Source organism: Neofelis nebulosa, chromosome 7 (genome assembly GCF_028018385.1).
Source record: "Neofelis nebulosa isolate mNeoNeb1 chromosome 7, mNeoNeb1.pri, whole genome shotgun sequence".
Taxonomy (NCBI): domain Eukaryota; kingdom Metazoa; phylum Chordata; class Mammalia; order Carnivora; family Felidae; genus Neofelis; species Neofelis nebulosa.
Genome location: NC_080788.1, coordinates 71,054,068 through 71,068,384, shown reverse-complemented (window position 1 = coordinate 71,068,384; position 14,317 = coordinate 71,054,068). Strand labels below are relative to the sequence as shown.

Here is a 14,317-nt window from a genome sequence, read left to right as displayed (position 1 = left end):
GGAGAACCTGGGCTGGCTCTAAATCTAATTAACAACTGTCCTAATAAAAGACAAAGCAGAAAAGACAAGAATACAGAGGATAAGACCATGTGAAGACGGAGGTAGAGGATGAATTCTTATAGTCACAAGCCAAGGAACATCTGGAGCAACCAGAGCTGGAAGTGGCAAGGAAGGATTCTTCCCTGGAGCCTTGGAGGAAACATAGCCCTGCCAACAGATTGATTTCAGATTTCTAGCCTCCAAAATTGCAGAGACCAAATTTCTGTTTTAAACCACCAAGACTGTTAATTTGTTATGACGGCCCTAGAAAGCTAATACAGGTCCAAAAATAAAGAACTCTTAAAACTCAATAATAATAACAACACAAACAACAAAACTAATTTGGACGTAAACTAAAAAAAAAAAAAAAGAAGCTTGGGAAATAAATGTATCACAAGGGAAAAAAAAAACACAAACAACAAAAGATATGAGATGACATTTCTCTCAAGAAGATGAACACGTGGCTAACCAGGAACCACATGAAAAGGTGCTCAACACCTAGAGGAATGCAAATCAAAACCACAATGTGATCCTACTTCATATGCATTAGATTGGCCATAATAAAAAATAATAAAATAAAATAACAAGTGTTGCTGAGGATATGGGGAAATTAGGGTGTTCAGACACTGCTCATGTGATTGTGAAATGCTGCAGCCACTGTGGAAAAGTTTAAGAGTTCTTCAAAATGCTAAACATAAAGTTACTATATGACAGCAATTCCACTCAAAATAATTGAAAACAGGTGTTGAAACAAGCAAACAAAAAAATAGCACAAATGTTTGTAGAACAGTACTCACAATAGCCAAAAGGTAGAGACAATCCAAATATTTGTCAACATATGAGTGGAAAAGCAAAGTGTGGTATGGTCATACAATGGAATATTATTCAGCCATTGAAATGAATGAAATTCTGATACATGCTACAATATAGATGAACCTTCAGAACATTATGCCCAGTGAAAGAAGCCAGACACACACACAAACACATAAAATTCCATTTATATGAAATGTCCAAAATAGTCATATCCATAGAGACAAAAAGTGGATTCATGGTTGCCGGGAAATGCGATGAGAAGGGAATTGGGACTGACTACTAACTGGTATGGGGTTTATTTTTGGGTGATGAACATGTTTTAGGAAATGAAAAATAGGAAGTGTTGCATTGGCCAAAAGTTATAAAAGGTCAGGAATGTAAATTCACTCACCACAAATTAATTTCCTCTGTTCATGGATGTTCACATGAAAGAAAAAAAACTGAAATATATTATGTTAGAAATGTTGAAAGAAGATCTCAATTGGTTTCCAAATGTGGGCAATTGGAAACAATCTTCATTACCAGGAACAAGGTGCTTTTAAGAATTCATTCATTCCATCCCTGACCACCTACTGAAAATACCCAATAAACACCAGATACTGTGTCAAGTTCTGGCATAAAACTTTCACCTGCCTTCAGGAAGTATACTCCTTAGTGAAGGAACTAGACATTAAGTAACCATTCACTGGTGTATCCAGTTACATGTTACATGTACACCTGAAAAGTGTATTCATTATAATTAGGTTAAAAAATCTGATATATATCCACAGACCCAAAACATCTAGCTTACTGTGATCATATTTCTGATAATTTTAATTTTCAATTATTGTATTTCCCACTTGACCTGTCTTAGATTGAACACTGTTTATCAACGACTGTCAATAAATCTGTCCTATTTTGTTGTTTTGCTATACATCCAACATTGTACAAAATGTTACTTTCTTAACATCATTTTTCTTTAATACTGATAGATTTGAAGGATGGACTAACTATACCTTAAGGGCAACCATACATTGCCGCCAACCTGATTTTCTGTCCTATTTAGGTTACTTCAGTTACTTTGAAAGGAGGCTCAGAAGATACAATACTTTAAATAGCAATAATTTTATTAGTATACATCTTGAAATTGACCATCTTGGATCAGATTTCCCAAGATGACTATAAGGTATTTCATTATACAGATTCCAGTCTTTTATTTCTGACACATTAATAACAGTATGAAATGTTAATTCTATTATATTGTCTCATTTTCAAATTATACAAACATTGAATATCATTTGCCTACTTCTATACAACTTTCTCTCTGAAAATTTTTTACTTTTGTCTTTAACTGGGTTTTATTTTCTTGGTTCTTTTCATCTTTGTTTCCTGTATCCTTCATTGTAATTTTGGCCATTCTGGTCTCTTTTGAGTACCTAGTAGTTTATTTCTCATTTCTGAAATGATTTTGTCTTGTTCAAATTTTGTTCTGAGTATAAGTTGGCTCTTACTTTTTATTTCCAAATTATTCATTTTCAGTTAGAGATTTTGAATTTCTTTTTTTTTTTAATTTTTTTTTAAACGTTTATTTATTTTTGAGACAGAGAGAGACAGAGCATGAACGGGGGAGGGTCAGAGAGAGGGAGACACAGAATCTGAAGCTGGATCCAGGCTCTGAGCTGTCAGCACAGAGCCCGACGCGGGGCTTGAACTCACAGACTGCGAGATCGTGACCTGAGCCAAAGTCGGCCGCCCAACCGACTGAGCCACCCAGGCGCCCCAGAGAGATTTTGAATTTCTGATCCAAATGTTCTTATATATCTTGTGTTACAGGTTTAATGACATTTCATTTATGATAGAATATTATCATATAATTTTTCTCTGTTTTGTGGCTAGAATCAGTATCAGCTTATGCCCAGATTCCCAAAGAAATAAATTTTAACAGAAAATTAAGTTGACATTTCAGGCTGCCTCATAAATACATACATACATACCTACATACATACATACCCCTCATGAAAATTTCTAAATGAGGAATTTTGCTTAAAAAGACTTAAGATGTGTAGCCTCAGAAGGAATGTTTATCTTAACGGTAGAAGATATTATATTGCCATTTTTATTTTCAGACATAAAAGGAGGAGACATTATGGAAGATATTTCATTAGGCACAATTCTAGATTACAAATAAGAAATACAATATGAAATACATAAGGAAGCAAATTCCATCTCAATATCAGTATAAAATGTCAGGGGTGCCTGGGTGGCTCAGTCAATTAAGCATCCCACTCTTGATTTCCACTCAGGTCAGGATCTCATTATCTGCAGGATCAGGCTCTGTGCTAACAATGCGGAGCCTGCTTGGGATTCTGTCTCTCCCTCCCTCTCTGCTCCTCCTTCTCTCTCTTTCAAAATAAATAAACTTTAAAAACAAAATGAAACAATAAAATTTCAACACGTAAGCATTTTCAAAACACATCGTTTTGCTTCGTGGGGTGGTGAACTGTCAGGCCTGTAAGTCTAAACAGCACAGACTTAATGCTTGAGCATGGAGTGGTATTCAGTATGCATTGTATCCAGGCTACATAAAGATATGTAGCAATACTACATAGGAGTTCCTTGTCTTTAACGTTTTCTAAACCCCATCCTAGTTCTATTCTCTTTAATGTATGTTATTTCTTAATTCACATCTTTCTAACACCAGTACACATTTAAAGGGAATAGTTAAAAGCAGAGTTGAGAGGAAGAAGTTATAACTTTGCCCACTTGGAAACCAGATCTTAATATGATCGCAAATACTAAGAGCTGTTTGACTGTTTGTTGTTGTTGTTGTTTTTTGCCCACTTTGTTGTTTTCTGCTTATGTGAATATCAGACATTATATAATCTATGACAAAAATTATATTCATGTAATGGAGTATATCTGTTAACATAAGTAACAAAGAAAAGAAAAAAGTAGCAGCACACCTAAACCAACTTAAATGCTTTGTTCACCCAAAAAAAAAAAAAAAAAAAGTTGTAAGAATCAATCATTCTGTCTACATGAGAATATATTCCAATCCAGTAACACAGAAAACTTTGTTTACACCATTGCTCTGTAAATACAGCACGGTGACTTCAAATTCATGAGCCACACAAAATGCAGGTTTTCAGTATTTTAACATTTTAAAATAGGCAAAATGGTCTTAGATAAATAAATATGCATATAATCACACCACTGACCATTAACATGGAATAAACTATCTGACATTTTTGTTCTACTGAAAAATAAATTGTCTTAAGATAGTATATAACCCTTCAACACTTATCCATACAGTATTGCTTGCAGAAGGCACCACTTGTTTTCCCATGAGCTATTTAGGAGATCATTCTCAAACTCAGGAATTGACTACTCAGTCTTTTCATTGCCATCTTCATGTCCTTGTTCCTCAATGTGTAGATAATGGGATTCAGAATGGGTGTGATCATAAAGTCCAAAATGGCAAGAAACTTATCCACTGGCACTGTGGGAAATGGCCACACATAAATAAAGATGCACGGTCCAAAGAACAAAACCACCACAGTGATGTGAGCTGACAGAGTAGAAAAGGCTTTAGACAAACCACCTAAGGAACGTTTCCATACAGTGACCAGGATGAAGATATAGGAGATGAGCAATAAGAAGAAGGTGCCCATGGAAATGAACCCACTGTTGGCAGTAACCATGAATTCCATTCTGTAGGTGTCTGTGCAGGCAAGTTTGATAAACCAAGGAAGGTCACAGTAAAAGCTATCTATCTCATTAGGACCACAAAAAGGCAAATGGACAACAAAAGCTACCTGGACCACTGCATGAATGAGGCCAATAACCCAAGCACCGGACAGAAGCAAAATGCACATCTGTGGGCTCATGATAGTCAGGTAGTGGAGGGGCTTGCATATGGCCACATATCTGTCCAAGGCCATGGTGATGAGCAGGACCATCTCAGATCCACCCAGGACATGAAGGGCAAATATTTGGATGACACAGCCCTGAAAGGATATGGTTTTGTGCCCAGTGCATAGGTTATGAATCATCTTAGGAACTGTTAAGGTAGTAAGGCACAAATCAATAAATGAGAGATTGGCTAAAAGGAAGTACATGGGGGAATGTAAGTATGGGTCAAAAGTCACTGTAAACACAACCAAAAGTTTTCCCAGAACAATTGTTACATAAAACACGGTAGAGAAAGCAAGGAGAAAATGCTGCACTGGTCTATAGGTAGAAAGTCCCAGCAACACAAATTGAGACACTTCAGAGTAATTTGTTTCAAACATTGGCTTTACCTGGTGATACCTAAAAGAGCAAAAACAAAACAATAAATAAGGAATTTACCAAAAATTATTATTTTAAAACAGATTTAAGCTTTCATTAAATCTGGTTTTAAGAAGAAATCTTTAGTAACAGCCAACAGGTGTTTTTAAAATATCATGTTAATTTATCTGTTCAGCTAATATACACATATAGTATAACTAATATTCCTATTGAAAGCTACCATATGTCCAGTTTTGAGGTAAAACACTGACCCTGACTTTAGGAGGCTTACAGGCTAATGGTGGATCTAGACATTAAATAGCTTTAGAGACAGATAGAACCCTCTTTTCCTTTAAAGAACAGAGTACCATAAGAACAATGTGGCTCATCCAAGTGGTGATTGATCAGATTCTGCTTAACAGGGAGTTACTACTGAAAAGTAGAGCCCACACTATGGAAATGCCAAGTGCAAAGATCATGAAACAGGAAGGTTACCAGGGCAAAGGGATAAACAATTGAGATCAGGCTGGAGTAACAGGCCAGATAGGATGAAAGTTTGTAACCATAAATTGAACTTTGCTTTATATCCTATGAGCAATAGAGAATTATTAGGGATTTTAAGGAGTAGCTTGATATATTTCTGCTGTCAAACAGTCACAAGGCTTCAATGTAAGGAATTGAATGAAAGGCCTAAAGTAAACTTAGTGAGACTACTGAAGAATCATATCAGTGTGGACAGGGTGAAGTATTCAACTAACAAGATTGGAACAGCAGATGGAACTCGGATAAATGGAGATCTTTGCCTTTTAACATAAACATAAGGAAATTTTTAATGAATACTTAAATGTTAAGAAAAAAAACAAAAGAAATATATAAATACTAAAAACAAACATTAAGATGGAAAATTCATTCTTAACACCCTTCATTAACAAAACAAGGAGGAAATAGTTGACAGTAACCAAGACATTGAAATCAAAATCACATTATATGTCAATATACACAGATATAGAAGGACAGTATATATAGATATACACATAGGTATTTTTACATGAAGATAAAAGTGCTATAAAAATAAAAGTAAAAACACTGTGGAAAATAGATTTGTTTGTTTGTTTTTTTAGAGAGAGAGTATGTGCATGCGAGCAGGGTAAGGGGTAGAGGGAGACACAGAGAATCTTAAGGAGGCTCCACACTCAGTACAGAGCCCAACACAGGACCCAGTCTCGCTAGCCTGGGATCATGACCTGAGCTGAAATCAAGACTCAGACACTCAACTGACTGAGCTACACAGGCACTCCCAGATGATTAATATTTGTAATATGAAATTACCTCTTCCAAATACATTTCAAAATGTAATATGTCAATTTTAAAATGAGTAGAACATATGAAGACTATTGACAAAAGCAAAATGCCTATTAATCATAATCATGAAAAATAAAACACTCAGTAATCAGATAAATGTAAATAAGATTACACTAGAGTGCTATTTAGTTCTAACAAATCGTCTAAGTTTAAAAAAAATGATGATTGTCATGGATGAGGCTGTGAGGAATCACACACTCATACACTGATAATGGTAGTACAAACTAATACAATTCTCCAGAAGGTACATTCAAAATAGATACAAAAAGGCCAACAAATTAGACAAGCTAGAAGAAATGGATAAATTCCTAGAAACATACAACCTTTCAAAATGGAATCAGGAAGAAATAGAAAATCTGAATAGACCAATTACTAGTAATGAAACTGAGTTGGGGGGGGACTCTCAACAAACAAACGATCAGGACCAGAGGATTTACAGGTGAATTCTATCAAACAATTGAAGATTTATTCCCAATTTCTTTCAAACTATTTCAAAAAATACAAGAGGAAGGAAAGTTTCCAAATACATTCTATTAGGCCAGCATTACCCCAATATCAAAACCAAAGACACTACTAAAAAGAAAAACTATAGGCCAATATTCCTTATGAATAGACATGCAAAAATACTCAATAAAATATTAGCAAACTGAGTTCAACAATATATTAAAGGGATTATTCACCACAATCAAGTGGGATTTATGCCACAGAAGCAAGGATGGTTCCCTATTCACAAGTAAATCAACATCATATTAACAAAATGAATTAAAACTATATAATCATATAAAAACATACAGAAAAAGCATTTGACAAAATTGAACATCTGTTCCTGATAAAAACTCTCAACAATGTGGGTTTAGATAGAATATACCTCAACAGAATAGAAGCCACATATGACAAACACACAGCTAACATCATATTCCATGATAAAAAAAAAAAAAAAAAAAACTGAGAGCTTTTCCTCTAGCAACAGGACCAAGACAAGGATGTCCCTTAGTGCTACCTTTATTCAACATAGCACTGGAAATCATGGCCACAGCAATCAGACAACAATAACAATAACAACAAAATTAAAGACATCCAAATTGATAAGAAGGAAGTAAAACTGTCACTATTTGCAGATAACATAATACTTTACATTGGCAATCCTCAAGACTCAAAAAAAAAAAAAAACCTACTAGAACTGGTAAATCAATTCAGTAAGGTAACAGGAAACAAAATTAATATACAGAAATCTGTTGCATTTGTATACACTAATAATGAAGTAAAAAAGAGAAATTAACACACAAACACCAGTTACAATTGCACCCAAAAGAAAAAATATATAAGAATAAATTTAACAAAGAAGATAAAAGAAGTGTGCTCTGAAAACTATAAGACATTGAAGAAAGATATTGAAAACAACATGCAGAAATGGAAAGATATACCATGCTCATGCACTGGAAGAATATCACTAAAATGTCCATACTACCCAAAGAAACCTACAGATTTCAGGCAATGGCTATCAAAATACAAATAGCATTTTTCACAGATCTAAAACCAATAAACCTAATCTTTGTATGGAACACAAAAGACTCCAAATAGCCAAAACAATCTAGAGAAAAGGACAAAGTTGGAATTATCACAAGCCTTGATTTCAAGATATCCTACAAAGCTATCATTTATAATCAAATATTATGGAACTGGAACAAAAATAGACATGTTAGGTCAATGGAACATAATAAAGAGCCCAGAAATAACCCCATAATTATATGATCAATTTATCTCTGACAAAGGAGGTAATAAGGAAAAGGCAATCTTTTTGATAAGTGGTATTGGGAAAACTGGACATCTACATACAAAAGAATGAAACTGGACCATTTTCTTACACTATACATAAAAATAAACCTAAAATGCATTAAAGACCTAAATGTGAGACCTGAAACTATAAAATTCCTAAAATAAAAGATAGGCAGTAATCTCTTGGACATTGGCCTTAGCAACATGCATATGGATATGTCTCCTCAGGCAAGGGAAATAAGAGCAAAAATGAACTCTTGGGACTACATCAATCTAAAAGGCTTTGGCACAATGAAGGAAACCATCAACAAAACAAAAAAGGCAATCTAATGAATGGGAGAAGATATCTGTAAATAATATATCTGACAAGCAGTTAATATCAAAAAATATCAAAGAACTTATAAAACTCATACCAAAAAAACAAATAATTTTTAAAAATCACCAAAGTACCCAAATAGATATTTTTCAAAAAAAGACCTACAAATGGCCAAAAGACAAGTAAAAAGATGCTCACTCACTAATCATCAGGAAGTGCAAATCAAAATTATGAGATATCAACTCACACCTGTTGGAATAGCTAGAATCAAAACAACAAGAAATAACAAGTTTGGGCAAGGATGTGGAGAAAAAAGAACCCTCCCTATGTATTATTGGTGAGGGTGTAAATTGGCATACCCACTGTGGAAAACAGTATGGGGTTTCCTCAAAAGATTAAAAACAGAAATACTAGATAATCCAACAATTCCAGTACTGCAATTTACCCAAAGAAAACAAAACCATCTATTCAAAAAGATATCTGCATTCCTAAGTTTATTGCAGCATTATTTACAAGATATGGAAGCAACCTAATACTAATATATATATATAGGTTAATATATATTACACACACACACACACACACACACACACACACACACACATACACACAATGGAATATTACCCAGACAAAATAGGGAATGAGATCTTTCCTTTTGTGATAACTTTGGTAGACCTAGAGAATGTTAAGTGAATGTTAAGTGAATACCAAATTATTTCACTTATATATGAAATCCAAAAAGCAAGGCAAACAATAATAAAAAATACAGGAACACACTTATAAATATAGAGAAGAAACTGATGGGGGTGTCAGAATGGGCAAAGTAGGTGAAGGGTATTAAGAGATACTCTTCCTGGGGTACCTGGGTGGCTCATTCAGTTAAGTGTCCAACTTCAGCTTAGGTCATGATCTCACAGCTCATGGGTTCAAGCCATATGTTGGGCTCTGTGCTGACAGCTTGGAGCCTGGAACCTGCTTCACATCCTGTGTCTCCCTCTCTCTCTGGCCCTCCCCTGCTCATGCTCTGTCTCTCCCTCTCAAAACTAAATAAACATTTAAAAATTTTAAAACAAAGAGGTACTCTTCCTATTATAAAATAAGTAGGTCACTAGAGAATATAGGCAATAATACTGTAATAATATTGTTCAGTGACAGACAGTAACTACACTTATCATGGTGAGTGCTGTGAAATGTATAGAATTGGTGAATTACTATACTCTACACCTGAAGCAAGTATAACATTGTATGTGAACTATACTTCAATAAAAACTAAACCAGAATTCTTTGACATGACAATAATAATACACACCAAAAAGTTTCAATTATCCTTCATTTATGACCAAGAATCTCACTTGAAGAAAATTTGCTTAATGCTACAATAGATTAGTTAAAAAATAAGCTATAGGGCTACATATATATTAGAACCTTACTTATTAAAAAATATTAGAAATAACCTAAATGTCTACAATAGAGAATTAAATTATTAATGGTAATTCCACCTGAGGAGCCATTCAAATATGTATAATGAAATAAAAGTCAGTAACATGAAAATATATGAATAATTTTCATTGAATAAAAAGAAATGGTTATCAAATAAGATGAATAGGAAATCCTAACCCCTAATCCATAACCTTGGGAGAGGTCTCTGAACAGCAGGATATTAGGCACATACCCTAACCCTAACCGTAGATCTGAGAGAGAAACAAATGAGTAGGAAACCCATTTTTAAACTTATATGTCCAGGAAAAAAAAATAGAAATTCTTATCTTCTACGTTTATCAATAAATTGTTACTCTCTGGATTTCTGTGTATTTATTAGTTTGAAGCATATGGAATTGTTCTTTCTGTAGGTCCAAAGATGATTAAATTTTAATGTCATAAATTTCAATCTAATATATTAACTAATTTGTTTCTTACATAATTTTCTAAACTGCCATTAAGCAACCAAACTAAATTATGGATGCTTATTTCATGCCTGAATTAAATAACGTGGTTCCCCCAATGCACTGCCACCACCAGTTTTCCCCCCAGCCCCACACTACTAACAACCATTCTTTCTTATGTCATCATTCTTCCCTTTTACTACCCCACATCATACCCAGGCTCCTGCATGTCACAAGTCTGTGCTTCCTCAGCAGGAAAGCAACATAAGAAGGTGGGAGCATCATGGTCCCACTATAGCCAAGAATAGACTTGAGAAGAGTCAGGCCAGGCAGTAATAGGAATCCTGAGGGTTACTGTAGCCAAAAGGAAACACTACAGAGGTCCTACTAAGAGGACCCACCACAAGGGCAATGGATGTAGAATTTTATAGCCAATAACTGAGATAAAATACATAGATTAAGCAAAGAATAATGAGGTAATTACAGAACTGAATAGTAGTGGATATGACATCTCAAAGGACCTATAATCAACTCTATCTAAAGATTTTGAACACACAATGTGTGGATATTTTAAAATATGGGTAATCTGGAATACAAAAAGACACACATTTAGTATGTTCACAACTCTATAAAATAAATAAAAATATTTTAACGACCAACAGAAAAGTCAGTAAAAATAAAAGATTATTTTTTTTTCTTAGTCGCAGGAAAATTAGGTGTTTTTCCCTGTTTTTCTCTTTTCTTTATCTTCCAAATGTTAAAAAATCCTTTATTAAACAAGTGGTCTTAATTTGACACATTTCAATAGATAGGAAAAATATTCTCATCAATCAGAGTGGTATTATTTGATAGAAAAATCAATATATTAACTCTACAAGGAGAAGGTCTAACTTTAAAAAGTGGGAAGGCATGCACAGGTAACTAACACCAGGAACAGCAACAACACATACAACTGACCAATAAACATATTTATTGATATTTAGTCTCATCATCATCAGTGATCATCATCAATCTTCATTGTTTTGTGTTTTACAGATCAACAGAGAAAGAGAATTCTCAGTATTATCAAGGTTTCAAAAAAAAGTGCTCTTATACATTGATGAAGGGATTATAAATTAATATTTGTTAGAATTTAAAATGTACAAATCTATTCCTAGAAGTACCAGCATAAGAGCAAATATTATGTACATGCAGCATATATGTTCATATAATATATATGTATTTACAAACAGATACACACATGTATACAAATAATAGAATGTTGTTGGCCCATGTCAATCAATAGAAAAGGTATTAATCACATTTTAGTATATTTATATAATGGAATACCCTGAAGTTCTTAAAATCAACTAAATAATTCTACACATACAAATCTGGAAAGATTTAAATTTTAAGTGAAAAGAAAGTGCATAAAATTAATATGAAACTTTGTGTTTGAATAAAAAAATTCTCCAAGAATTAATACAAAATATTATAAATAGTAAGTCCTGAAAAGTAAGATTACATGTGGCTTTCACTTCTTCAAGTCTGTATTTCTTTTCTGTTTAAATGATCTAAAACGACTTATATTGTTTTTGACTTAAAAAGTATGATTTTTAAATACAAAATAAGGGGTTCAAGATGTACGCCCTTTCAAATTCAGATTATAGTGATATCAATATTCAAATAAGCATTTAAAAATTGAAATAAAGTTTTACAAATGTGTGAACAACTGTATAGTCATAAAAGTATCACAACCGTCACTTTAAAAATGTTCTCAGAGATTCATTGCCATGATAAAGTGACTTGTGAGCAGTCTATTGCTATCGTTTAGTTGATGGATACTAGTAAGAAAGGAGAGGGTAGGAAAAGGCAGGAGAAGGGAGGAGCGAGAAAGGACAGGAGCAATGAAAGAAAAGGAAGACAGAGGAATAGAAGCAAGGATTACCATAAAGGTTTTAAGAGAGGCAGTTAACATACATACCAAGAGAATATTTCCTGTTTCTTCTGTTGCCTACTTACTGCTTAAAATTACGCAGTGATTTTTCCTGCTCTCTCAACATCACAGCATTTTGGCATATAAAACTCTTGGGAGCTGTCTATAGCCCATCTTTCTTGCACCTCACAAATGTCATGAACTACCTTGCTCCTTCATGAATGATCAGCTTTGCCCATACTTTTGTTCTGCACTTAAGGCACCCTGACTTTTTTCATTTAGCTGATTATTTCTTATAAAAATTCATTCCATCTATTCCACAACTAGTCAATGATGTCTCACTCTCCTCCAGTCTGGATTAGATATTCCCCTTCTATGCTTTCACATCATACTTGCAAACCTTGCATAATAAATTTTTCATGATAATATAGTTTACACTTAAATAGTCTCTCCATCTCCCCTGCTAGGTCTATGAGCTTCTTGAGAGGAGGGACTGTGCTTAGTCATAAATGCTGGCCCATGTAAGTGTTGTGAGTTTGGGGAAAAAGATGAGTGGTTGGATGGATGTGGGCATGCATATGTATATAAATGCATGGGTAGTTGATGGTAATGGTTTTGTGATAAAGACTTTGATTTTATACTTTATTCCTATTGAAAACTGATTCCAGTAAAATACAAAACAATTGCCACTCTAGAAATTGCCACAAATATATGGCAGGTATAAGGTTACTCACATTAAAACCGGTTGCTAAGATCTTTTCTAGTCTCTATCCAAATGTAATACAATCAAGACTCAGAAATTTCCCTGTAAATCAAGACATAATCTAGGCATATGGAGCAATGCATACAGCCTGAAATGAAAATTCTCACTTCCCTTGGAGACACCAGCACGACTGGGTGTCCAAAAAGTGCTTGTCGAATTGGAAAACAGAAATGGAGATTTATTTTTTTTATTATTTTTTTAAATTTTATTTATTTATTTTTGGGAGAGAGACAGCACAAGCAAGGGAGGGGCAGAGAGGGAGACACAGAATCTGAAGCAGGCTCCAGGCTCTGAGCTGTCAGCACAGAACCCAACACGGGACTCGAATCCACAAACCATGAGATCATGACCTGAGCCGAAGTTGGTCGCTCAACTGACTGAGCCACCCAGGTGTCCCCAGAAATGGAGATTTGAAAAAAAAGGAAAGAGGGATTTTATAATGTTGTGCCATAAATGTATACACTGTTAGGATAAAAAGAATAGCCAATAATTTTAGCAGGCTATTGACATAATATCTCCACTTACCTGGCCAAAAAAAATTTTTTTTTAACCCAGAAAGTAATATTTTCACTGTTACTGGATCTTTTAAAAAAATGTTTCCCTCTTTGATGCTATATGGGTAGTGCTTCTCACAGCTGCTCCTGCTCTAACAATAATCTAACAACACCTTTTGGGGACCACTTAATGGTTCCATGACCTGAGTCCCCAAGCCATTCATCATGGGAGTTTTACTTAATTCTCATGGCATGACATTAAGAGAAGGAAAGAGTATTAGAAGTTTGGTTAAATAAGTAAATGGAAAGCAAAGGAAACTACATATAATAAACTATGACAGCAAAATATCTTTAAGGAAAGTTAGCATCTTCTAAAATTTTAATGTCTATTTATAAACTAATTATCATTTAGATCAAATACCGGTGAAAAAGGAATAGTTATTAACAAACTCATTAAGAATTATTTAGGATATTTTTGAAAGCATATCCATGGACTATCCTTGGAAACACTGTACTTGCTTTTTACCTCATTTATACAGTTAACATCCCCATTTTAGAGATACTAATATTATATACCAGAAAAAGACTAAACATGTTGGCAAAGGTCACTATGCTAGAGTCAGATCTATATTCAAAAACCGTTATTTTTTTATTTCAAAGTACATGGATTTAATCCTACACTCTACTGCATCCTTTTATATAAAAATA

General features: G+C 34.1%; 2 protein-coding genes across 11 annotated transcripts in view; one reads left to right on the top strand and one right to left on the bottom strand.

Moving 5' to 3' along the window:
• The window catches only part of LOC131516824 (olfactory receptor 4F21-like), an 82,908-nt gene that overhangs the window by 9,845 nt on the left and 58,746 nt on the right, over positions 1 to 14,317 (top strand). The window contains exon 4 of one of the 10 annotated variants that reach the window (XM_058738333.1): positions 1,898 to 2,017. The exons of the other annotated variants lie outside the window; for them this stretch is intronic. The gene's annotated coding sequence lies outside the window, so the exon portion shown is untranslated. The remainder of the gene's footprint in view (positions 1 to 1,897; positions 2,018 to 14,317) is intronic. 10 annotated transcript variants of the gene reach the window in all.
• LOC131516822 (olfactory receptor 4F6-like) lies at positions 4,185 to 5,123 on the bottom strand. The gene has a single exon (XM_058738323.1). The coding sequence runs from the start codon at positions 5,121 to 5,123 to the stop codon at positions 4,185 to 4,187; it is 939 nt and encodes a 312-aa protein (XP_058594306.1).

Bases quoted from the DNA above. Each gene is read 5' to 3' on its own strand.
- LOC131516822 (XM_058738323.1), bottom strand. From the start codon at position 5,123: ATGTTTGAAACAAATTACTCTGAAGTGTCTCAATTTGTGTTGCTGGGA.